The 27032-nt window shown below is 45.1% G+C and overlaps 1 protein-coding gene across 6 annotated transcripts in view; it reads left to right on the top strand.

The window, feature by feature from the left end:
- HECTD4 (HECT domain E3 ubiquitin protein ligase 4) overlaps nt 1–27032 on the top strand; it is a 199937-nt gene that overhangs the window by 66085 nt on the left and 106820 nt on the right. For all 6 annotated transcript variants that reach the window (XM_070066217.1, XM_070066215.1, XM_070066216.1 and 3 more), the window contains exons 5-9: nt 3263–3371; nt 4022–4160; nt 5668–5838; nt 20883–21075; nt 26593–26751. In XM_070066217.1, coding sequence (XP_069922318.1) covers nt 3263–3371; nt 4022–4160; nt 5668–5838; nt 20883–21075; nt 26593–26751 — 771 coding nt within the window. The remainder of the gene's footprint in view (nt 1–3262; nt 3372–4021; nt 4161–5667; nt 5839–20882; nt 21076–26592; nt 26752–27032) is intronic.

Genomic DNA, 27032 nt, shown 5'->3' with positions numbered 1-27032 from the left:
CTGTGTACTCATCACTCAGCTTCAACAAGTATCAACTCCTGGCCAGTCTTGTTCAGTCCACCCCCTTTACTTCTACTCCTTGTCAGACCCATGCTTGAAAGGCCTTGGGCCTTTATCTAAATATGGGTGAATAAATGCATTTTTAAGTTTTAAGTTAAAATATTTATGATGTGCCAGCGCTGCGGCTCACTAGGCTAATCCTCCGCCTAGCGGCGCCGGCACACCAGGTTCTAGTCCCAGTTGGGGCGCCGGATTCTGTCCCGGTTGCCCCTCTTCCAGGCCAGCTCTCTGCTGTGGCCGGTGAGTGCAGTGGAGGATGGCCCAGGTACTTGGGCCCTGCACCCCATGGGAGACCAGGAAAAGCACCTGGCTCCTGGCTCCTGCCATCGGATCAGCGCGGTGCGCCGGCCGCAGCGCGCCGGCCGCGGCGGCCATTGGAGGGTGAACCAACGGCAAAGGAAGACCTTTCTCTCTGTCTCTCTCTCTCACTGTCCACTCTGCCTGTCAAAAAAAAAAAAAAATTAAAAAAAAATATTTATGATGTAAGATGAATATTTGAAAGATGATTACCCACTTTTACTGGTTGTTTTTTTTTTTTTTTTTTTTTTTTTTTGGATGAACTAATACATACAGGTCCTAGTTGTCTCAGATTAGTAGGCTGAGTTTTTTGTTTGCTTGTTTTTTGTTTTTTTAAACTCCATATGCACCCTCCCAGAGAGGGAGGGAAGAAGGGCTGGGAGAGCAGTCCTGCCATGGGAGGGGCGGCCCAGCCCCTATTTTTTTTTTTTTTTTTTTTTGACAGGCAGAGTGGATAGTGAGAGAGAGAGACAGAGAGAAAGGTCTTCCTTTGCCATTGGTTCACCCTCCAATGGCCGCCACGACTGGCGCGCTGGGGCCGGAGCACCACGCTGATCCGAAGGCAGGAGCCAGGTGCTTCTCCTGGTCTCCCATGGGGTGCAGGGCCCAAACACTTGGGCCATCCTCCACTGCCTTTCCGGGCCACAGCAGAGAGCTGGCCTGGAAGAGGGGCAACCGGGACTAGAACCTGGTGTGCCGGCGCCGCTAGGTGGAGGATTAGTCTATTGAGCTTCGGCGCCAGCCTAAAAATATTTTCTTTATTTAGGAGATAGAGATGGAGATATAGAGAGAACACATATGTGAGTGCTCATTCGTCTGCTGGTTTACTCCTAGGTGCCTGCAACAGTCCTAGGCTGGGAACTTGATCACTCGATCAAGATCTCCTATTTGGGTGACAGGGACCTCACAGCTTGAGCTGTGACTTGCTCCCAGGGTGTGCATGATAGCAGGAAGCTGGAGTCAGGCCCTCTGATATGGGATATAGGTGTCCCAATCAGCAGCTCAGCTGCTAGGCCAACACTCACTCCAGTAGGGTGAATCTTTGAGATGATAGCATACACAGTACTAATTTAAGTGGGTGACATGAATTTCCTGTAACTAAACTGAAATGGTTCAGGTGGACAAATTCTACTTAAACATGGTAAACGAAATGATTACAAAAATAAACACTGAAATTTTTACTCATAAGTCTTATTATTAAGGCAAATTCTTTAGAATATAAAGTAGTAAACCATTTCATATATATATATATATATATATGTATTGGTGATTTATTTAAATGATATTCTCTTTTAGATAATTTGTTTTTATTTAAAAGGCAGAACAGTGGAGGCCAGGGCAAGGATGGAGAGAGAGTGAGATTTGTTCACTGATTCACTTTTTTTTTTTTTTTTTTAAGATTTATTTATTTATTTGAAAGCCAGAGTTACAAAGAGAGAGGAGAGGCTGGTTCACTCCCAGGACTTGAACCAGTGCCCATATGGGATGCTGGCATTGCAGGCGGCAGCTTTACCTGCCTTGCCACAGCGCCAGCCCCATTGATTCACTTTATAAATGCTCACAATAGCCAGGCCTAAGCCAGGATCCCAGAACTACACCTGGGTCTCTGATGTGGGTGACAGGGACCCAAGTGCTTGAGCCATCACCTGCTGCCTCTCAGGGTGTGCATCAGCAGGATGCTAGATCAGCAGTGGAGCAGGAGCTTGAAGCCAGGCATTTCCATATGGGACACAGGCATCCCAAGCAGCATCTTAACTGCTAAGCCAAACACTGGCCCCAGCTGTTTATTTTAGGTTGGGGAAGGTCTAGCTAAGGGAAAACACAATTGCTCTTTTTTAAGCAGAAAAATACACTTTTGTGCTGTGTCTCTCCAGAAACCAAAATTAGGATCTCATCAGAAGCAGATTTTATTTTAGTTCAATGTATACCATTAGTTATTAACATAATTTCATTTGTCCTTTATGAAACACTGGCTCTGTACCAGAGAGCAGTATAGGTGGTACATCCTGTGTCCTCTCATTTAACCGTTAGGGTAACCCTTGAGGAACCTATGATTATCCTTATCTTACAGACGAAGAAACTGAAGTTCAAAGAGGTCTAAGGTCACCCAGTGAGTGCCCAGTCTCTTAAGAGCTCATGCCTTTCTTATGATGCAGTCATTACTAAAAGGTTTATACTCTTGGAACAGGCACTTGGAGCAGAAGTTAAGATACCGCTTGGGATGTCCAATCCCATATGAGCGCTTGGGGTCAGTTTCCAGCTTGGCTTCCAATCCCAGCTTCCTGCTAATGTGCAGCCGGAGAGGCAGCAGCTGATAGTTGCTGGAGTACTTGGGTCCCTGCCACCCACATGGGACAGAAATTCCTCTGTGGTCAGGCTTTCTATAACAACCCAGACTAGGTTCCTAGTTCCTGATTCCTGGCTTCATCCTGTCCCAGCCCCAGCTGGTGTGGCCGTTTGGGTGGTGAACTAGTGGATGGAAGATAACTCCTCTTTATCTGTATCTCTCTCTCTCTCTCTTGTCTCTGCCTTTCAAATAAAATGCAAATAAATAAATGATGTTTTAAAGTGTTAAACTCTTAGTAGTTTCATCTTAGAAATGTTTAAACTTCGCTTAGTACTTTTCCTCTTCAAAAACAGAAAAAACATTTTGTGGGCTGAACCTAGTTCCCCTGCTAATAAGTATCCAGTCTCTTTCAGTGATCTTGTCCCCTGGTCCCACATGTATTTTGGGTGTTGATTTGGGAGTTAAGCCATCTTCCCTGGAAGTTACATTGAAGCACTTTTAGAAGTAGGAGATTCTCTTTTGCTCAACTTCCTAATGGCTTTTTCATTAGAAAAAGCGTGTTTATAGATTCATTGGAAAAAGCATATATATAATTTACCTGTGAAAAAACGATTTCAGATGCTGACTTGGGACGCTGTCTCACGGCAGATGGCCTTTACCTGTATACTACTAACTCAGTTGGAAGAGGAGTAAGCAAATTGGGGTCTGGATTACATGGTACTCTCAGGTCAGTTGCATGGAACTTGCTGAATGATTTGGCTGGAACATTTTCCTCCCTTCATAAATCTCTGTGAAGACTCTGGGGGTGCATCCTGATTCCCTGTGCAGCCGTAAACCAAGGGACAAATCTGAATTAATTCAAGTGATTCCAGTCTTCTCTTATTGCCACTGCTTCCTATCTCGTTCTATTAATGAATTTTAGCTTTGTTTTGACCGAGGTGTTTCGTAGCCCTCAGATCATTGTTTCCAGCCAGAAAGTCCTCTGTGGTCAGGCTTTCTATAACAATGTCAGTGACCTCTCTGGGTTGATAAATAGACATTTTCTAGTTAAAAACTTGTGTACTTGGATATGCCACTGTGTTAGCAGTGATTTTCAGCTAGAATATAAGATGGATGAATTGCCGCCCAAAGCAACAGAAGCCACAGTTGGCAGCCTCATTTATATTTACTTAAACCTTTCCCCAACTTTTTCTCCTCTCAAACTCATTGTGGAAAATTAATTTTGCCATAATCTGTCTTAAAATTCATGTGATATTGTCACTCTCTATCAGATGTTTTACATACTTAGTCATGTTTAAAGCTAGATAAAAAGTGTTGTGTTTGTTGTAGCTTACAGTACCGCCTGTGACTCTGCCTGTGTCCCTTTCTCTTCCACAGAGGGTTTGTGTACTGCCGGAACGAGGAGCTGGAGCCAGGCTGGGTGGCCTTTGGCAGCGGCTGTCTTCTCCACCGGCCTGTGTCTTTCGATAATAAACCTCACTCCCTTTTCCAGGTCATTGACCAGAACACCCTTCAGGTAAGCAGAAAAAAAAAGGCTTTGTCTTGGCCGGCGCCGCGGCTCACTGAGCTAATCCTCCGCCTGCGGCGTCAGCATCCCGGCTTCTAGTCCCAGTTGGGGCGCTGGTTTCTGCCCGGTTGCTCCTCTTCCAGTCCAGCTCTCTGCTGTGGCCCGGGAAGGCAGTGGAGGATGGCCCAGGTGCTTGGGCCCTGCACCAGCATGGGAGACCAGGAGGAAGCACCTGGCTCCTGGCTTTGGATCGGCACTGCACGCCGGCCGTAGCAGCCACTTGGGGGGTGAACCAACGGAAGGAAGACCTTTCTCTCTGTCTCTCTCTCTCACTGTCTAACTCTGCCTGTCAAAAAAAAAAAAAAAAAAAAAAAAAAAAAAAAAAGGCTTTGTCTTTTGTGTCTTGGAGGTAGTGGGGAGTTCTGGCACGGTCGCCATCTGAGGTAACAATACTCACACATCTAACAATACTGCTGTGACACACTTTCCTCCCTCTGCAGCATCTTTGTTTTTTTTAAAGATTTATTATTTTTATTTATTTGAAAGAGTCACAGAGAGAGGTAGAGACAGAGAGACAAAGGTCTTCCATCCGTGGATTCCCTCCCCAGATGGCTGCAACAGCTGAGGTGATCCGAAGCCAGGAGCTAGGAGCTTCTCTCGGTCTCCCATGTAGGTGCAGGGACACAAGGACTTGGGCCATCCTCTGCGGTTTTCTCAGGCCATAGCAGAGAGCTGGATTGGAAGTGGAGCAGCCGGGACTTGAAGTGGTGCCCGTGTAGGACGCTGGTGCTACAGGCCAGGGCTTTAACCCACTGAGCCACAGTGCTGGCCCCTGGGGCATCTTGTCAATCGCTACAATTTAGGCATTTTGTTATCTTAAGAGTTTTTGCTGCAGGCCGGCGCTGCGACTCAATAGGCTAATCCTCTGCCTGCGGCGCTCTGGCTTGCTTGGCTAATCCTGCACCTGCGGCGCCGGCACCCCGGGTTCTAGTCCTGGGTTGGGCGCCAGGTACTATTCCCGGTTGCTCCTCTTCCAGTCCAGCTCTCTGCTGTGGCCCGGGAAGGCAGTGGAGGATGGCCCAAGTGCTTGGGTCCCTGCACCCGCATGGGAGACCAGGAAGAAGCACCTGGCTCCTGGCTTTGGATCAGTACAGCGCTGGCTGTAGCAGCCATTTGGGGGGTGAACCAACGGAAGGAAGACCTTTCTCTCTGTCCTTATCTCTCACTGTCTAACTTTCACTGGCAAAAATAAAAAAATTATATTAAATTAAAAAAAGAAAAAATGTAATTTGAATTAATCCTAAGAATCTTATCTGTTACATGGCTGTTCATATTTATTTTTCTGCTTATTATATGAGCTTTTATATTTTTGTCATTTAAACTTTTTCTTGAAGATAAATATCAGTTTTATTTTATCAGGAAGTTTAGCTTCTTAATACCATCAACAATGAACTGATCAGAATTCTGAATTAATCGAAGTTGATATGAAAGACGGTTTCCTCCCTTTTGTGTCCAGGTGTGCCAGACAGTGCCGATGCCAGCCAATCACCTCCCTGTTGGCAGCACAATGAGCACCGTGCACCTCTCTTCAGATGGTACTTACTTCTACTGGATCTGGTCTCCAGCCAGCCTGAATGAGAAAACACCTAAGGGGCATTCTGTCTTCATGGACATCTTTGAACTTGTGGTAAGTTTAACTTTCTTTTTTGTATCTTTGCAGGAACATTTCTATTTACTGTCTTATGATATTGATGTACAAGGACCTAAGAACCTTGAAGTATATACAGCATGTTCACTGCTTCCTTAAGATTGATTTTCTTCTTGTATGCCTCTAAAGTTGTTTGGAGTTATATGACATAAATAGACCCAAGCTTTCTGAATGTTGATGTGACAAGAGAGGAGACATTATTATTATTATTATTTTAATTTTAAAAATTTTTTAAGGGAAAGGATTTATTGGGGGAAACCTGATAGACTGGAGGGAAGGGCTGAAGAGGGAAAAGAGAGAGAATGAGAATGTAAGAGAGAGATCCAGAGAGAGACCCAGAGACAGAGAGAGAGATCAGGAGATGGAGAGAAAGAGAGAGAGAGAGCAGGAGATGGAAAGAAAGAGAGCCACGTGTTCAGGAACAGGTCCTTTTAAAACTTTGCCGGTGGGTGGGCAGGGAAGTAGGAGCAGCAAATCCCATTAGGATGAGGGTGAAGCTGACACCAGTGGTTGGGCCATGTGGCCACCTGGCTTCCAGCAATGGTGGGGGGCAGCTAGAGCCTAGGATGGTATTGGGGTTTAGAGCGCACCATAGATAAAACTGTGCCATTTTATAAACATTCCCCCCTTTTGTTTTTTTTAAAGCAGGAGTTGTATGGAATTACATTAGCCCCAGAAGTCCAGGAGGGGTAGAGGGACAATGATCTGTCCTTAGAGCTACTTCCTGCTACAATGGGGTTTCGAGGTACTCTCTGCTGGCATGGGCGATGTCTCAAGCCGCTGGGAGACATTATTTAATGAGGAGACAGGAGAACTGCTCATGAGGCTGTTAGAAGTGTGGGATGAAATTGCATTAGCAAGTCTGGGTCTACATGATCTAAACTGGGAGCTTTTGAGGGAGAGAACTCTGGGAGCCCCCAGTGTTCTTTCTGGGTGGTGGGAAGACAGCAAAGGGTAGGTGGGCAGGGTTCTTGCTCAAATGGATCTTAAATTCTGACCCCGAGATCGAGGGGCTTAGGAGGATGGTGGTGAAGAGGAAGAAATTTAACCATAAAGAAGTGAATAAGATGATTTTAGGTAGTGAAGGAAAAGTAGTTAATTAGATGAAGAGCTGGAGAGTAGGAGAGGTAAAAACATTCCAGGAAGGGAAGCAACCCCAGGACAGAGACTGTGTGACAGCAGTGAGCATGTTTTATGAGGGAGGTGAGCCAGAGAGGCCAGAACATTGAGGAGGAGAGCTTGGGGTGAAAGGGGCCCTGGAGCCAGCGTGACCTAGGGCAGCGCTATCCAAGGGACTGTCCAGTGCCGCAGCCGCCAGCCACATCTGGCCACTTAGATTTCAGTTACTGAAAATTAAATAGTTAAAAATTGAGTTGCTCGACTGCCTTAGCCACGTTTCACTTGTGTGTAGCAGCTACTGTATTGGAGAGAAAAGATACAGAACGTTTGTAGCATTGAATGAAGTTCTACCTGACAACAAAACTTTTTTGTTTTTCAAGATATTGTTCACAACCTCCAGCTGGAAAAAAAAATAGCATTCCTGGAGAGAAAATTACTGAAGTATTGTTCTATTAAGTTCTAATGGGATTAAAAGTTGTTCTGAGAAACATTCATCCCTCCCACCAGCCACCAGTCAGGAGTCTATAAATGCACTTTGTCCTCCTTTTCTGTCTGTTCTCACAGTATTCCTAGTCATTGTCTTTTAAAAATGTTCCTGCCAGAGTGAAGCTGTGGGTTAGTTTGCTAGAAAGTGTGCTATTTGAACCTGTGCTTGTAATTGGCAGAAAAGTGTTTTAGAATTTGTTTTGAAATCAGTTTTACCAGCTGTTTAAAGGAATTTAGAATAATGGCAACATCAAACAATCCCTCCTTTCCCTGGGTATGCTTTTGTTAAGTTTAAAGAAAAAAACAGGATCAACGCAGTACATGTACGTGGTGTTTAAACAGGTGGCTCACTCAGGCTCATCAGGCAGAGTCCTCACCCCATCCCTCCTCACTCTCCAGCACTCTGCTCATGCACAGCCTTGGGAATGGTTCTGGATTTTCATTCTTCGGGTGGTTACCTGCCTGTCGCTAAGTAAATTGCTTATATTGCTGTTTCTTGATGGATGAACTTCAGATACTGTTTGTTGTTGTTATTCTGGTGAGGTAGATGAGGATTTGGCCTAATTCCCCCTTTTCCTTTTCTTACTCCAAATGTATTCATTTGCTTCATTTTAGTTCTTTTGTTTACCTTTGTAGATTATAGTTAAGCCTTTATTTCTTGTTCAATAACTCTAGGTAGTCTCAGTGTGTGTGTCTCTCTCTCTCTCTCTCTCTCTCTCTCTCTCTCTCAGATTTATTTATTCATTTGGAAGAGAGAGAGAGTTATCTCCCATCTACTGATTCATTTCCCCAGTGGCTGCAACAGTCAGGGCTGGGCTAGGACCAGACCAGGAGCCAGGAACTCCATGTGGTTCTCTCACATAGTAGCAGAGGCCAAATTACCTGGGACATCTTGTGCTGCTCTCCCAGGTGCATTGGCATGGGATCGGATCAGAAGTGGAGCAGTCGGTATTTGAACTGGCATTCCGATATAGGAGGCCTGCATCACAAGTCGGGGCTTAACCTGCTGAGCCATAACGCCAGCCGCTAAGCAGTATTTGTTGTCTTCCTGCTTTAGAAGATGGCCAATGTAGTGCCCTTCCTCATCCTTCATTGTGTAGAAATCCAAGTCTAAGTATATCTGTTAGGGGGTACCATGAGGAAGAGAGAGAATCTACCCTCACCCAGCCTTAGAGCCTCGTAGGAATTGGAGGCACTAGATTTGGGATGGAGCCAATATGAGACAAAGGTTGTAGACTACAAGTTTATATAAGGGTCCTTGTTCCTTCCTGGCCATATATTTACATTCAAATAGGGGCTGCTATGCCAAAGATGAGACAATTATTTTCTCTCTCTCTCTCTCTCTCTCTTTCTCTCTCTCTCTCTCTCTCTCTCTTTCTCTCTTTTCTTTCTTTCTCAGGCAGAGTTAGACAGTGAGAGAGAGAGAGACAGAAAGAGAGAGAGCTATAGACAGTGAGAGAGAGACAGAAAGGTCTTCCTTCCGTTGGTTCACTCCCCTAATGGCCGCTACGGCCGGCGCTACGCCGATCCAAAGCCAGGGGCCAGGTGCTTCTTCCTGGTCTCCCACGTGGGTGCAGGGATCCAAGCACTTGGGCCATCCTCCACTGCCTTCCTGGGCCACAGCAGAGAGCTGGACTGGAAGATGGGTAACCGGGACAGAATCCGGCGCCCTACCCAGGACTAGAACCCGGGGTGCCGGCGCCGCAGACGGAGGATTAACCTAGTGAGCCACGGCGGAGACAATTATTTTCTGATAAAAAAAAACTTTTTTTAAAAGATTTATTTTTTACTGGAGAGTCAGAGTTACACAGAGAGAGGAGAGGCAGAGAGAGAGAGAGAGAGAGAGGTCTTCCATCAGATGTTTCATTCCCCAAGTGGCCACAAGAGCCAGAACTGCACGGATCTGAAGCCAGGAGCCAGGAGCTTCTTCCAGGTTTCTCACATGTGTGCAGGGGCCCATAGACTTGGCCCATTTTCTACTGCTTTCCCAGGCCATAGCAGAGAGCTGGATCGGAAGTGGAGCAGCTGGGACTAGAACCAGCGCCCATATGGGATGCCAGTGCTTCAGGCCAGGACATTAACCGCTGCACCACAGCGCCGGCCCCTCTGATAAAAATTAATGGCCAGGGCCAGCACTGTGGTGTAGCAGATAAGGCTGCCGGCTGCAGTGCCGGCATCCCATATGGGCGTCAGTTCAAGACCTGGCTGCTGCACTTCCCATCCAGCTCTCTGCTATGACCTGGCAAAGCAGCAGAATATGGCCCAAGTCCTTGGGCCCCTACACCCATGTGGGAGACCCAGAAGAACCTCCTGGCTCCTGGCTTCAGATCAGCACAGCTCCAGCTGTTGTGGCCAACTGGGGAGTGAACCAGTGGATGGAAGACCTCTCTCTCTCTCTCTCTCTCTCTGCTTCTCCTTCTCTCTCTGTATAACTCTGACTTTCAAATAAATAAATGAATCTTTTTTATTTTTTTGACAGGCAGAGCTAGACAGAGAGGGAAAGACAGAGAGAAGTCTTCCTTTTTCCGTTGGTTCACCCCCCAAATGGCCGCTATGCAGGTGTGTTGCAGCCAGCGCGCTGTGCCGATCCGAAGCTAGGAGCCAGGTGCTTCCTCCTGGTCTCCCATGTGGGTGCAGGGCCCAAGAACCTGGGCCATCCTCCACTGCACTCCCAGGTCACCGCAGAGAGCTGGACTGGAAGAGGAGCAACTGGGACAGAACCGGTGCCCCAACCGGAACTAGAACCTGGGGTACTGGCGCCGCAGGCAGAGGATTAGCCTTGTGAGTTGTGGCGCCGACCATAAATAAATAAATCTTAAAAAAAAAAGAAAATGAATGGCCTTGAAAAAGATACCTCAGCATACTTTTTTTTTTTTTTTTTTTAAGATTTATTTATTTGAAAGACAGAGTTACAGAGAGAGGTAGAGACAGAGAGGTCTTCCATCCGGGACCTCAGCATACTTGATATGGGGTTCATCTAAGGCAAAAACTTGTTTCCCTATGAAGCAATGAGGTCTTCCAGTAGGCAAACCTCAGCCATGTCCAAAGAATTCCTGATTAGTGTGTACTGCTAAAGAACAGACAAAGCAAACCTGCAAAGAACAAAAGCTAAAAGATTGGAGAGCTATGTGCACATTAGCTTAAAGCTGTAATGGAGAATGGAGCTGAGACTTGAACCCTGACACTCCAATACAGGCTGTGGATATCCTAAATGGCAGCTTATTTACTATGCCACATGTTCACTCTGATTATCAAAATTTAAACATTAACAAGAGTTCACAATAAGAGATCTCCCAGAAAATAGGACTAATAAATAAAGAACAGTAAATAGGAGAGACAAGACATAGTGAAGTAATCCATGTGAATTCTTGCTAGTAGTTCCAGCAAGAGAACAGAGAAAATGAAGAAGAGCACATGGTCAAGGAGTAATCAAGGGGCAGGCATGTGGCCCAGCATTGCAGATGCTGCTCAGGAGGCCCACATTTCCTGTGGGAGCTGGCTCTTCCCGTTAATGTGCACTGGGAGGCAAGTAGGTGGGTCCCTACCACCATGTGGGAGACCCAGATGGAGTTCAGATTCCCGGCTTTGGCCTAGCCCAGCTATGGTTGTTGTGGGAATTTGGGGAGAGAACCAGTACGTGCGAGATCTTTCTGTCTGTGTCTTTCTGTCTATCTCTGTATCACTCTCTCTCTCTGTTTTTCTGCCCTTCAAATAAACAAGACAAAATAGGATTTTTAAATTTTTTTTTGGAAAAAAAAGTACTGCAAGAAAAATTTGAGACTAAAGGACTTTGGCACAAGTGGGAATGAAAAATGCTCACATCATGGTGCATAATGAAATTTCAGATTGCCAGGGTATAAGAACAGATTCTGCAGCTTTCAGGCATTAAAAAAACCACACATATGCAAATGATGAAGAATTAAAAAAGCACCAAGCTATTCAATAACATTCCTAGATGAAAAATGTAATGGTGCTTTTAGAATTCTGAGAGAAACTGATTTCCAACCCAGAAGTCAGTGTTCAACCAAAGTATTAATCATCTATGAAGATAATGTCCAGATATTTCTAGACATTGAGTTAACATAATCAAAAGCCCATACCTGCCTTGTAGGAAATGGAACAATTGAAATAGTTTAGCACCATTAAAAAGTTTGGGAGGCTGGGGCTGGCACTGTGGCATAGCGGGTAAAGCCACCACCTGTAGTGCCAGCAACCCATATGGGTGCTGGTTTGAGTCCTGGCCGCTTCACTTCTGATCCAGGGAAAGCAGTAGAAGACGGCTTGAGTCCCTGGGCCCCTGCACCCATGTGGGAGACCCAGAAGAAGCTCCTGGCTCCTGAGTTTGCATTGGCACAACTCAGGACGTTGCAGCCATGTGGGGAGTGAACCAGTGGATGGAAGACTTCTCTCTCTCTCTCTGCCTCTGCCTCTCTGTAACTCTGCATTTCAAATAAATAAATCCTTTTATTAATTTTTTTTGAGGGGTAGAGTTACAGAAGAGGGAGAGACAGAGAGAAAGGTCTTCCATCTGGTGGAACCCCAGATGGCTGCAATGACTGGAGCTGTACTGATCCAAAGCCAGGAGCTTTTCCCAGGTCTCCCACATGGGTGCAGGTGTCCAAGCACTTGGGCCATCTTCTACTGCCTTCCCAGGTCATAGCAGAGAGCTGGATCAGAAGAGGAGCAGCTGGGACTAGAACTGGCACCTATATGGGATGCCAGTGCCTCAGGCGAGGATTAACCTGCACCACAGTGCCAGTCCCATAAATAAATCTTTAAAAAAAAAAAAAAAAAGGAATCTGCTCTAGATTAAAAGAACCACCTTTGAATCATTTTTGGAGTCTAAATCAACACAATCAAACATACCAACTGTAAAAATCCTTTTCTCAAGTCTGTGATATCAATTAGCAAAATTAGTGTGAATTAGCAAAATTAGTGTGAATATGAAAGTACTGGGAGTATTAGCTGAAACTAAGGGAGTTAGTCTTAATTTACTTTTTAAAGTTTGATAAGGAGGGGGCCATACTGTGGCATAGCAGGTAAAGCCACAGCCTGCAGTGCTAATATCTCATACGGACGCCAGTTCTAGTCCCAGCTGCTCCACTTCCACTGCTTTGGATAGGCCCAGCTCTGGCCATTGCGGCCATTTGGGGAGTGAACTAGTAGATAGAAGACCACTTCCCCCACAACCGCCCTCTGTAACTCTGCATTTAAAATAAAATAAATAAATCTTTAAAAAATATGATAACGACATTGTGGTTATGTAAGAAAACATTCATATTTTTAGATATTGTTTAGTGAAGTGTTCAGAAGTAGATGATGACTTGGATATGCTTTAAAATATTTGAGCAGAAAAGGAGGAGGCTGAATTAAACAGGTACCTTAGGTTCTGGGAAGCAGTTGAAACAGGATTATGAGCACATGGAGGTTCATCATATTAGTCTATTTTTCCATGTTTGAAAATTTTCATCATTAAAAATGTTTTTGAATTATCACTAGCCATTAATTTAGCATCTTTTCTAAAATGCTAACTTGGGAAACTAAACATAGATATCTGGCTTACTGCCTTTGGTACTTGGTAGAATGGAACATTGTGCAGCCCTCTGCTTTTACAGAATGGAACCCTGAGAGGCAGCCCTGCATAGACTGAGGTAGATTGCTCTGCAAGTTGTGTTGTTAAGTGCAAAAGCTAGGTTCAGAACACTGTGTGTACTCACTGCCTGCTGTGCAATGAGATGGGTGAGTGGTAGGTTTTTCCTGCAATCCTTCCTTCCTTTTTCTTTTATCAACACTGTTTTCTTTCTTTTTTTTTTTTTTTTTTAACATTTATTTTATTTATTTGAAAGACAGAGTTACAGAGAGAAGTAGAGACGGAGAGAGAGGTCTTCCATTTGCTGGTTTACTCCCCAGATGGCCGGAACTGTGCCAATCTGAAGCCAAGAGACAGGAGATTCTTCCAGGTCTCCCACATGGGTGCAGGGGCGCAAGGACCTGGGCCGTCTTCCACTGCTTTCCCAGGTCATAGCAGAGAGCTGGATTGGAATAGGAACAGCCGCGACTAGAACCGGCGCCCACATGGGATGCTGGCGCTTCAGGCCAGCACTTCAACCCGCTGCGCCACATCGCCAGCCCCATCCTTCTTTTCTTTTTCTAAAAGATTTTCTTTTCTTTCTCCTTTCTTTCTTCTTGTTCCTTCTTTTTTTCTCTCTCTCTAAAGACAGAGAGACAGAAGGAGACTGAGATCTTCCATCTGTTGGTTCACCCCTCATTTGGTGGCAACAACTAGGTCTGAGCCAGGAATTCCAATATGGTCTCCCACACGCATGTTAGGGGCCCATGTACTTAGGCCATCTTCCATTGCTTTCCAGGCTCATTAGCAGAAAGTGGGTTGGAGGTGGAGTCGCATACTCAAAGCTGCTCTATGATAGGAGGTGTCGGTGTTGCAAGCTGCTATTTAACCCATGGCCCCACAGTGCCGGGCCTCCCAGTCTTCCTTTCTTGATGGATCACTCATCATAGCACACAAATGCATTACAGGATGTCCCATCTTGAAAACGAAAAAACAACGCCCTCCACCCATACCTATCTCAACGCATTTCCCTGTCTGTTGGCTCCCCTTTGTAGAAAAACTCCTTTTTAAAAAGGCTTATTTATCTTTGTTGAAAGGCAGTGTTACAGGGAGAGAAAGTGGAAGACAGTGAGCAAGTGAACCATCAACTGGTTCACTCCTCAAATTAATGTTGGGGCAGGGCCAGGCCAAATCCAGGAGCCAGGGACTTGCGTGTGTGGCAGATCCCCAATTACGTGGTCCATCTGCTGCTTTCCCAGGCACATTAGCAGGGAGTGGATGGGAAGTAGAGCAGCCTAGACTCGCTCCAGCCCTCATACGGGTTTCCAGAATCACAGCATTGGCTTAACTCTCTGTTCCACAACACCTGCCCTATAAAACTTTTTAAAATTTTTATTTATTTGCTAGTTTTCATTTTATTTGAAAGAGAGAGAAAAATCTATCTGCTGGTTCACTTCCCAAGTGCCAGCCACAGCCAGGCTAGACCAGGCTGAAGCCCGGAGCTCAGGACTCATTCCTGGTCTCCTATGTGGGTGGCAGGGACCCAACTCTTTGCATCGTCATCTGCTGCCTCCCTGGGTGTGCATCGGCAGAAAGCTGGATAGGAAGTGGCATTTAATGTGATTGATCCCTCCTCCATTCCGGAAATTTTGTTTTCACTTGGCTTGTGGACAGCCACAGTACTTGTACCCACTGGTTGTTCTTCCTACTCTTGTCTTCCCTACCTCTTAATAATCACATATGCAGGACTTATATCTAGAACCTTTTCTGTCTGTTCTTACTCCTTATTTAATCTCATTCTGTTTTATGTATTGAAATAACCTCTATGTGTTCATGATGCTCAAATTGGCTTCTCAGCTAAAGCCTGTCCTTGACTCCCGGGTGCGTATTGATATGGGTGCACAGAATATTAGATTTCTCCACTTCAAACTAAATATGCCCTCACCCAAACACATGGTTTTATCCCAGACCTACGCCTCACAAAGCCTTTCTTGTTTCAATTAATGGCATCAGTGTCCTTCCAGTGCTTACTAGAGACCTTTGGCATTCCTCTTGGCTCTTCCTCTTCCCCTTCAACCCCACCAAGTTTCACATCCAGTCAGCAAGGGCCATCCACTCTGCCTTCAAAGTGTGGCCTACATCATACGTGTTTTAGGCCCCTCTGCCCCCACTGCTCTCTGCATCTGCCACTCTCATGCTTGTTGCCCCACTCATCACAGCCAGCACCCCTTCTGTTACTCTGACACATCCCTGCGCCTTTTTGATAGAATGTTATTGCTGGACAAACTCGTGGCTGTTCTCTCTGTTAGTGTATCTGCTCAAATATTATCTTATCAGAAAGAACTTTCTGACTATTCTGTACAAAATATAAAAAATAAGATCCTTGGGGCCGGCACTGTGGTGTAGCAGGTAAAGCCGCCGCCTGCAGTGCCAGCATCCCATGTGGGTGCTGGTTCAAGTCCTGGCTGCTCCACTTCCTGCCTAGAAAATTAGCTTCAAGAGGGCAGGAATTTTATCTCTCTCTTTTTTATTTTTTGTTTATTTATTTATTTATTTTTTTGACAGGCAGAGTGGACAGGGAGAGAGAGAGACAGAGAGAAAGGTCTTCCTTTGCCATTGGTTCACCCTCCAATGGCCGCCGCGGCCGGCGCACCACGCTGATCCAATGGCAGGAGCCAGGTGCTTCTCCTGGTCTCCCATGGGGTGCAGGGCCCAAGCACTTGGGCCATTCTCCACTGCACTCCCTGGCCACAGCAGAGAGCTGGCCTGGAAGAGGGGCAACCAGGACAGAATCCGGCGCCCTGACTGGGACTAGAACCCGGGGTGCCGGCGCCGCAAGGCGGAGGATTAGCCTAGTGAGCCGCGGCGCCGGCGAAATGTTTTTAATTCTGTTTTTTGAAATGGGTGATAAAATCACCTACTTCACAATATTCAAATTGTAGCAATTAGCCTTTTTTTAAAAGATGTATTTTATATTTGAAAGACAGAGTTACAGAGAGAGGTAGAGCCAGAGAGAGAGAGAGAGGTTTTCCATCTGCTGTTTTGCTCCCCAAATGACCGCAATGGCCAGAGCTGAACTGATCTGAAGCCAGAAGCCAAGAGCTTCTTCCGGGTCTCCCATGAGGTTACAGCAGCCCAAGGACTTGGGACATCTTCTTCTTCTTCTTTTTTTATTTGAAAGGTAGAGTTATAGACAGTGAGAGAAAGAGACAGAAAGAAAGGTCTTCCTTCCATTGGTTCACTCCCCAAATGGCCGCTAAGGCTGGCGCTGCGCCAATCCGAAGCCAGGAGCCAGGTGTTTCTTCCTGGTCTCCCATGCGGGTGTAGGGCCCAAGCACTTGGGCCATCCTCCACTGCCCTCCTGGGCCACAACAGAGAGCTGGACTGGAGGAGGAGCAGCCGGGACTAGAACCCGGTGCCCATATGGAATGCCAGTGCTGCAGGTGGAGGATTAACCAAGTGAGCCACAGCACCGGCCCCCTTGGGCCATCTTCTACTGCTTTCCCAGGCCATAGCAGAGAGCTGGATCAGAAGAGGAGCAGCCTAGACTTGAACTGGCGCCCAAATGGGATGCCGGCACTGCAGGCAGAAGCTTAGCCCACTATGTCACAGCACCGGCCCCTAAATAGCAATATTTAATTGCATGATAAATCCCTGTATACAAATGTCCCTTTGAAAATACTGTGGGAAATCAGAAGGAGAGTAAAATTCATTGTAGGAAAGTTGAATGGAGTTAGTGGAACTAGAGCTGGAGAAAGGAGCCACAATAGGTAAAGCAGCTATCTGCTGAGGCGCAGCCCGAACTGCAGGCTGATGGGAAAGCCTGCTGGGCAGACTGCCCGGCTTGCTCAGGGGTTGGTTCGGCCGTTGCCCTCTGCTGCTCGTTGGTTCTCTTTGCTTTTGCAGAAGATGACCTCCCACCACAGCTGTATTTCACTTTGATTCTTAGCAGTGGGGTGGAGGTGGTGGAAGGGGAGCAGATTCAGGTTATATCCATGTGTTTTTAAGATTTATTTTTATTTATTTGAAAGGCATAGTTAGAGAGCGAGAGCGAGAGCGAGAGAGAGAGAGATGGAGATCTTCCATTCACTGGTTCACTCCTCAAATGGCCACAACCAGATAGAAGCCAGGAACCAAGACCTTCCTCCAGGTCTGCCACATGGGTGCAGAGGCCCAGCCTGGGCCATCTTCCACTGCTTTCCCAAGTGCATTAGCAGGGAACTGGATTAGCTGGGACTCAGATCCGTGCCCTTATGGGATGCTGGCACCGCAGGCGTGGCTTTAACCCACTGAGCCACAGCATTGACCCCAGCGGTTTCTTTAATTCTGACAAATTCCACAACAACCTGCTTGTCTTCTCTTGGAATTCTGTAACTGCAATTCCAAAAGTTGACAGCAGGTGGAAGTAGTGGTGCGAAACAGGATAGTGTGCTGGAAGATGAGTGGGGTGGAGCTGGGGAGCTACTTGAATGTGGTGGTGGATAAGGCCTTTCTAAGCACAGACAGGGAACCCCCGGCTAGCACGATGAGACGTGGCCATGCACCCTGACAGATACGGTGACTCACTCTCCCAGTTTTCTTGTGGGGGGCTGAGCAGTAGTTTAGATTTTATTATAACTGTGTTGGGAAAATACTGCACAATTTAAACGTGGAAGGACATGACTTTGTTTACGTTTTTCAAATAATCATTGGCTGTGTATGTGGAGACTAAGCCACGGGGAGCTGGGTAGGGGGCAGGAGAGCAGTGGGAGGCTGATCACATGAATAGAACTGTGCTGGCTAACGGTTAATGTGGCAGGAAGATGGGGTAAAACAATGTGGTAACATGTGGCTGTGTTCAATATGAGGTGGCTGGAGGCTATTCAAATAGAAATGGCGCAGAAGTGGGGCGGTTTACAGGTGAACTAGATCCTAGAAGCGAGGATGGGAGCCGTCAGAGGGACGTGGGCATTGGATGTGGGGGAGGGCAGCAATTTGGTGGTTCAGCAAGGCATCAGGTATTTATTGAGTGCCCTCCGGGTGTTGGGAATGTGATGGTGAATAGGCAGGAGGATGCCTGCCCTCAGGGAGCTGGTATTCAGTGAGTGAGGGGATGTAGGAGGGCCAACAGTAAATGACTTAATTAATAAAATACTTTCAGAGAGTGGTAGGTTCTGTGCAGAAACAAAAACGGAGTGATGTGCTCTGGTTTGAGGGTTGGGGGTTTTAGATTAGTCATCAGGAAAGGCCGCTCTGATTGGGATACATTCCACATGAGATCTGGGTGATAGAAAAGAGTCAGCCATAGGAAGGTCTAGGGACAGAGTATTCCAGGTGGTAGTCTTAGACACCAGGGACTGGAGTTACTCGTGGGTGAGCTCCTCCTTTAGCAAGTGGAAACGGGAAACCCGCAAGAAGTAAAAGAGGAAGGCGGCAGGCTCCATGTTGGTGTCACCTACTAACATAGTGACGCCTAAGCCACAGGCAAGTACTCAAGTGCAACAGAAACCAGCACTGTGTTCCCCTGTCGAGACTAAAACTCACCACGGTGCAGCCTGCAAGTGGTATGGGCTGGGCAGGGAGCTGGTAGCTACTGAACAGCGGAGCTGAGAGACTTCAGCAGTCTTTTTGCCAGAACCATGCAGCACTAAAACCCCACCTCTTCCTTGCCACTCCAACATGGCTACAGGCTCTGTACCTCACTCCCCCGTCATGTACAAGGTGCCTTGATGACCACATGTGTGCGGAGCTGCGTATGGAGTTACCATGAAACCTTCCCAGAGATCACCGCACGCACTGAACCCCACCTAAACCCTGCCTCCGTTAGGACACTGGCCTTACCCATGAAATGGCACCTGAACTTGAGTGGGGCAGGGGCCCTCTCTCCCCATGGAGAGAGCCTGCCTGGGTCCACTTCTCAGTATGTGCTGTATCTGTCTCTAAATAAACCCTTTTCTCTTTCTTGCGCCTTACCTATGTCTCTGCTTTGAATTCCTCTCTCATGCTGAGGTAAGAACTTGGGCTAAATCCAGCTGGGGACTCCCAGGGCCCCCAACACAAGGAAGTCAAGCAGAAGGCGATGATCTGGGTTTTAGGTTACAGTGGGCCATTGAGAAGGTCTGCTCATTAGAGAGTGCTGAGTTCAGAGGCCAAACCCTCGGCAGGATAAGAAGCAGAGGTTAAGGAGAGCATTTTTGGATTCTCTAAGAAGTCTTTTCCCTCATCATGTGTGAATGTGTCATCAAGGACTCCCCCAGAGCACACGCCGACTTCTGGAACTCTGTCCTGGCTGTTCTCCTGCGTGCCTTGCTTTCTCATCTTGGCGAGGATACAGCCTTTCCGTTGGGCCTCCTGCTTTGCTCTTGATTCACTTCTGAAGGAGGGCACTTTGGCCTCCTTTTCCCTCTTATCTCCATTTCCAATAGCTGCTGGCCCATCCTGCTTGTCCTCACTGGCCGCAGGAGCCTGGGTCTGGAAGCAAACAGTAGTTTCAGAGGCCATGGAGACAATTTGACAATGAGCAGAAGTGGAGAAAAGGGATGGCACTTTATTAGGTCACCAAGATCTCGTTCAACAAGACTGAGAGACCTGTGTATTTGAAAACAGAGAGAAAGAAATCAGTAGAGAGGGGACACCGACAATGAGTGGGCATGGGGAGCCCAGGATTCCAGACAGAAGTACAGGGTTAGCCTTGAGTAATACCAGGTGAGGTCCTCTTCCTCTGAAGTGAGGGCAGGCTAAATGCATCTGAGAAAATTCTCAGTTTGGCCGGCGCCGCGGCTCACTAGGCTAATTCTCCGCCTAGCGGCGCCAGCACACCGGGTTCTAGTCCTGGTCGGGGTGCCAGATTCTGTCCCGGTTGCCCCTCTTCCAGGCCAGCCCTCTGCCGTGGCCAGGGAGTGCAGTGGAGGATGGCCCAGGTGCTTGGGCCCTGCACCCCATGGGAGACCAGGAAAAGCACCTGGCTCCTGGCTCCTGCCATTGGATCAGCGCGGTGCGCCAGCCGCAGCGCGCCGGCCGCGGTGGCCATTGGAGGGTGAACCAACGGCAAAGGAAGACCTTTTTTTCTGTCTCTCTCTCTCACTGTCCACTCTGCCTGTCAAAAAAAAAAAAAAAAAAAAAAAAAAAGATTCTCAGTTTGGAAGAGAGATGAATGGGACAAACCTATGGTAAGCGGCTGGACCTTTTGGCAATAAAGAAAACCAGGTAGGGGGAACAAAGATAATCAGGTGGCCCATGAAAGCCAAGCTGAAAATTGGTAAAGATTTGGAGTCACCTCTCTGGGAACTTTGCTGGGGAATAATCAAGTGGTGAATGAAAGAACTACCGCAGGCCAGCCCAGATGCAGCTGAAGTTGGCATGTATTTTTAGACATGTCTGACTTTCTCCACAATTGTCCTGCCAGTACCTGAGCAGCTGGTGCTAATGATAACTACTGCTAATATAGAGTCTGGATTTTAGCCTCTAATTATATTTTTAGAAGACAGTAACCTTGTAGTTAATAGTGAATCGAAGACTGATTTGTTTTCTTCTCATCTTAAGTGTACCTGTCAGACACTGGTAATTAGTAAATGCTGCCTGTGGAGTTCATTATAAGGAATTTTAATCAACAATTTTTTATAGAACTTATTAAACTTGGCTCATTACATTAAGAGTCCAAGCTGTCGTGAATAATGAAAGTTCTCAAACTTAGCACAGCCTTCCTTTTGTCTACATAGGTTCAGTAAAGAACTTACACTGGGAGGTACACTCCGATACAATATTTTAGTATTTTTAAGCAACTATATCACAGTACTATTATTCTCAAGTAGAAATTTGCTAACTAAATGGAAATATAGTATTTCATGACCCCTGTTTCTTTAAATGGTAGGTTGAAAATGGTGTCTTTGTAGCCAGCCCACTTCAGGAGCGCACCATCTTGATGAGAAAAGAGGGGGAGTCTGCAAAAAGCATTAACGAGATGCTTCTGAGCAGACTTTCTCGGTACAGAGCCTCCCCATCGGCAACACTTGCAGCCCTGACCGGCTCCACCATCTCCAACACGCTGAAGGAGGACCAAGCAGGTATGTCACTCTGCCCTTGTCAGAACGGTTTCCTTGGCTGGCTTTCAGTAGCTGCTTGTGGTTGAGCACAAACTCTAACCATACAGAGTGCTCAGCTTTGCATAGTTCACCTTAGTTGATCTTCCAGTCATTATCCAGCCTTTAAACATTTTTCTTTTATTTGAAATATTTATTTTAATATTTATTTATTTATTTGAAAGGAAGGAAAGGAAGAGAGAGAGAGTATATGTTAGAAAGAGGTCCGGGCATTGTGGCAGAGTGGGTTATGGGACTGGTTCAAGGTCCAGATGCTCCACCACTTCTCCCCCCACCTTTAAAAAAAAAAGATTTATTTATTTGAAAAACACTGTAACAAAGAGACAGACAGACAGAGACAGGTCTTCCTCAGGCTGATTTGCTTCCCAAATGGCTGCACTGACTGGGGCTGGGCCAGGCTGAAGCCAGGAGCCAGGAGCTTCTTCCAGGTCTCCCACCTGGGTTCAGGGACCCAAGCACTTGAGCCATTTTCCGCTGTTCTCCCAGGAGCATTAGCAGGCATCTGGATCTGAAGTGGAGCAGCCGGGACTCAAACGGGCACCCATATAGGATGCCAACACTGCAGGCGGGGGCTTTACCTGCTATACCACTGTGCTGGCCCCGCTCCACTTTTTTTTTTTTTTTTTCCCTGCTCTACTTCTGATCCATCTCCCTGCTAATATGCCTGGTAAAGCAGTGGAATATGCCCTACGTTCCTGGGCTCCTGCCCTCACATAGAAAACCTAGATAAAGTTCCTGGCTTCAGCAGATGGAAGATCTCTCCCTTTCTCTCTGTCTCTCCTTTTCTCTCTGTCATTCTGCCTTTCAAATAAATCAATACATTTTTAATAAAAAGAAAGAGGAGGAGAGTGATCTTTCATCCTCTGATTCTCTTCTCAAATGCCCACAGCAGATATGAGTAGGCTAGACTGAAGTCAGGCCCTGGAAACGCAATCCATGTCTCCCATGTGGAATCATCTGCTGCCTCCCAGGCTGCAATTAGCAGGAAGCTGGAATCAGAAGCAGAGCTGAGACTTGAACCCAGACATGGTGACAGGCATATGGAACGTGGCTGTCATAGCAGCGGCTTAACCCACTGCACCAAAAGCCTGCCCAGTCAACTTTTTTAAGATTTTCTTTTTTTTATTTTTAATGATTTATTTATTTGAAAGTCAGAATTATACTCCCCAGATGGCTGCAATGGTGAAGGCTGGGCCAGGCTGAAATCAGGAGCCAGGAGCTTCACACAGGTTTCCCACGTGGGCATTGGGACCCAAACACTTGGGCCACCCTTGCTTTTGCCAAGCACATTAGCAGAGAGCTGGATGGAAGGAGAGCTGCTGGGACTTGAACTGGCACCCGTGCGGGTTGCCAGCACTGCAGGCAGCAGCTCAGCCCACTGTGCCACAACACTGGCCCTTAAATTTCCTCATTCTATAAGGATATCAGTCATGTTGGGTTAGTGCCAACTTAATGACATTCTTTTAAATAGCTTAGTTACCTCTGTAAAAACTTCAAATAAGATCACATTCTGAAATACTAGGGTTTACGTTCCGGGTTAGGAGTCCAACTTTCTTGATCAGCAGGGAGCTAGAGTAGAAGTGGAATAGCTGGGACTCAAATAATAAAGGCAATGGCATTGCAGATGGGAGTTTTACCCGCTTGGCCACAATTCTGGCCCCGAGATTCATTTCTTTATTTGAAAGACAGAGAGAGGAAGTGAGAGAGAAAGAGAGATCTTCCATCTGTTGATTCACTTCCCAATGGCAGCAAAGACCAGAGCTGGGCTAGTCCACAGCTAGGAAGCCTGGAACTCCATCCAAATCTCCCACATGGGTGACAGGGGCCAAGTACTTGGGCCATCTTTTGCTGTTTTCCCAGGCACATTAGCAGGGAATTGGATGGGAAATGGAGCAGCTGGGATTTGACCTGGTATTCATATTGGATGATGTCACAGGTGGTTTAACCCACTGCACAATGCCAGCCCTGCTCTGTCAATTTTTTTTTCCAGCTAAAACATGTTTTGGGCTATGGACCTAAATTCTCAAGACTCTGTAATAATTCAAAACAGTTCTGTCTTTAACTAAAGATTTGATCATTGAGGCTGGCGTTGTGGCACAGCAGGTAAAGCTGCCACCTGCAGTGCCAGCATCCAATATGGGCGCCAATTCTAGTCCCAGCTGCTCCATTTCCAATCCAGCTCTCTGCTATGGCCTGGGAGAGCAGTAGAAGATGGCCCAAGTCCTTGGGCCCCTGCACCCACATGGGAGACGTGGAGGAAGCTCCTGGATCCTGGCATCAGATCAGCACAGCTCCGGCCATTGTGGCCAATTGGGGAGTGAACTTGCGGATGGAAGACATTTCACTCTCTCTCTCTGCCTCTCCTTCACTCTTTGTGTAACTCTGACTTTCAAGTAAATAAATGAATCTTAAAAAAAAAAAAAAAAGACTTGGTCACCATTACTGTTATATAATTTATTTCATGTTTAACACATGCTCCATGAATGTGAAAATCTGCTATTTGGCACCATTTTCACTCATTACAATCTTTTTTAAAATTTTTTTAAAGATTGATTTATTTAAGAGACAGAGTTACAGACAGAGAGAGGCAGAGACAGAGAAATTTTCCATCTGCTGACTCACTCTCCAAATGGCTGTGAAGTGGAGCAGCCAGGCTCCAGTTGGCTCCCGTATGGGGAGCTAGCGCAGCAGATGGGGTTTTATGCACTATGCCACAGCGCAGGCCCCTACATTTTTTTTTAAGAAATATTTATTTATTTATTTGAAAGTTATAGTTACACAGAGAGAGGAGAGACAGAGACAGAGAGATGGTTCACTCCCCAGTTGGCTGCAATGGCTGGAGCTATGCTGATCTGAAGCCAGGAGCCAGGGGCTTCTTCGGGTCTCCCACGTGGGTGCAGGGGCCCAAGGACTTGGCTTTTCCCAGGCCATATCAGAGAGCTGGATCAAAAGTGGAGCAGCTGGGTCTTGAACTGGCTGCCCATATGGGATGCCGGCACCTCAGGCCAGGGCGTTAACCCGCTGCACCAGAGCGCCAGCCCCAGGCCCCTAAATTTTTAAAATTTATTTGAGAGGTAGACAGAAAGATAGAAATCTCCCATCCACTGGTTCACTCCCCAATGATTATACTGGCTGGGCCTGGGCTGGGTCAAAGTCAGGAGCTAGAAACTCAATTCAGGTCTTCCACGTAGGTGTTGGGGACCCAATTATTTGAACCATACATAACCTGCTGCTTTCCAGTGTACATATTAACAGGAAACTGGAATTGAGAATGGAGCTGGAGCTGGAACCCAGGCATTCTGGGTATGGGATGTGAGTGTCTGAACTGGCACCCTAACCTCTGCACCAGACACCCACCCCAATCTAATCCATAATACATGGGCAGAGTTTAAAAGTCAAAACAATGGAAAGCGGGATTACAGGGAGTCCTATTCCCACCATGTTGGTACATTCACTCTTCTGCCCCCTCTAGGTATTATATTCATTAGTTTTTACTTATCCATCAAGGTTTTCTCTATACAAACACAGTTAAAGACAAATTCAGGTGTTCTTATTTTATACTTTTGTTTTTAAATACATATTATATGTATAGTTCTACACTTTGAAAGCAGAAGTTCATAACCAGGATAAGCTTTTGAACAGATTGAAAAACATAATCCTACAATATTTTTAATGATGTTTTACATGTATTCATCATAACTTTCATCAGATTTTCAGAATCATGTATGACCCAAAACAAATTAAGAACCATTATTCTAGAAGAGTTTACAGATCGCATAACAGCCTCCTGGATTTATAACAAACCATGAAAATGCAGTAAAATATAAGAGTAAAAAAAACATGCCCTATATAGAAAAATGTATCTGAATAAATATGCACTTAGTTAATTTAATGTAGTTTTATTTTTCAATTCTTTTTACTATTTGAAATACAAGGAAGGGAGAACATTTGTAGTTAATTCATCATGAGGCTAGCAAATAAACACTTATTAAGCCAAATGAGGATTTACAGATATTTTATTTCCAGAGTCCTCTATTGTATCAAATATAAGGGAAGAAATTGTTAATAGTTGTTTTAACTTCAGTAAGTGAATGATTTGATTTACAACAGATACTTTGTAGAAGACAATTCTTTTTACCTAAGTAAACATTTTTATGATAAGCTGAAGCTTTTTCCATTAGGAGAAAGTTGAATCCTACTCTAAACAATGAATATGCTAAAGGAACATTTGTTGGATAAAGTAAACATTAAAAAAAGACATTAAAGGCAAGAGGATATTTAGAATTATGTAGGAACTGGTATTTGCATTCAAAATGTGATCTCATTATATGTTTATACACATTCTATATAAATTTGCATAATATATTACTAAATTAAAAGTTCACCAGTTCTAAAGTAAATTTTTGAAAATTAATTGAATATTCATATTGTCTAGAAGTTGTTATTCCTTGATAAACTAATCCCTATTACCATGTTAATAAAAGTAAGTCTATAAAAACATCCGTGAAAATGTTGTCTTTCAAGCGTTGCCCTTTTTGGATTTCTTACTGATGAAAATTTATGCTCCTGAACTTATAAACTGAATGAAGACCATATTTGCTGGGGCTTTGCAAAATTTTTCTAAAAATTAAGCTTTTTAGAAGTTCAAGCATTCAAAACAAATACCAAACAGATTAGGTTTCACTTTACTCATTTTTCTAATCTAAACCATCTAAAAAGATTCTGTACTTATCTAGCTATGAATAATAACTTATATTTATAGCCTGGCAGATTCTTAAGTAAAGTACACTGATTTTCTGTTCTCACTAGATGAATATACAGAAAATTCTTAAATTCACTCCACATTTCAGATATGCCAGTAAGTAAGGAAGATTAACAAATGCTTTTACACCTCTTGATTAGAAATTATAATTATTTTCTTTGTGATAATTTATAGATATGACTCTAAAAATAAGGAAAAATGTACCTTGGGTCATAAATCTTGCAGGTATAAAATTATTTTGTGATTGATATTATGAAAGCTTTTACTAGGTAGATCTTTCTGGCAGATTTTGTGTTGAAAATACTGTTTGTAACATAATGAATGTAGTATCACAAACCTGTCAAGAATTTTTTCTATCAAAAATGACAAAGTTTTGATTGGCATATCCATCTCCTGATGGAGCCTGTCTCCTGAGAGGACAACCAGAAGCAGTCGGGGTCTTCTCTTATTCTGAGGCTGAGTCCGTTTGAGTTCCTTCTTTTCAAAGCATGTTTAGGAGGGAATATTAATTATTGAGAACAGCTTGGATACAAGAGGCTTATAGTCAGGCAACGGAGCCAGAAGATAATTATTTTTCTTTATCTTCTATTTCTTGTTCTTTTCCTAATCTGGGTATATCTTTGAGTTTGGGGCTCCTTCATTGGGTAATCTCTTTTGGTAATCAAATTAATTTCTGTGTCAGATAGTTCTATTCAGCTTTTTTTTATTCCTTTCTCCAGCGAATACTAGCTGTGGGCTGCCTCTAAAAATGCTACGTAGGACGCCTATCTATACCTGTGGCACATACTTGGTGATGCTGGTCCCACCTCCAGGGGGGTCAGGCAGCTCGGCCACTCGCTCTCTTTTTGGTGGAACAAGTGGTTTGTCATCTTTAAAAAGTAAGTGAATTTTATTTGTGGTACTTTTCTTAATTTATATCAAACTATGAAATTTAAGATTTTCTTAATTATTTTAAGCTTAACTCTGTTAAACTCTGTTAAACGGTTGTTTAACATAGCTCTCTGATAACAAAAAAATTCTCATAGTAAGTTATAGGTTAGAAGATATTAAAAGCGTAATTTGTATAGATGACATAATAGTATACTTTTGAAAACTATCCTGTAAAGTGACTAAAAATATTCATAATAATCAGTCAAGTTTTAGGAAGTTCATTTTATGA

The sequence above is a fragment of the Oryctolagus cuniculus genome, chromosome 21 (assembly GCF_964237555.1).
Source record: "Oryctolagus cuniculus chromosome 21, mOryCun1.1, whole genome shotgun sequence".
NCBI lineage: Eukaryota > Metazoa > Chordata > Mammalia > Lagomorpha > Leporidae > Oryctolagus > Oryctolagus cuniculus.
The sequence above is the reverse complement of the archived record's forward strand: the minus strand, read 5'-3'. Positions and strand labels throughout refer to the sequence as shown.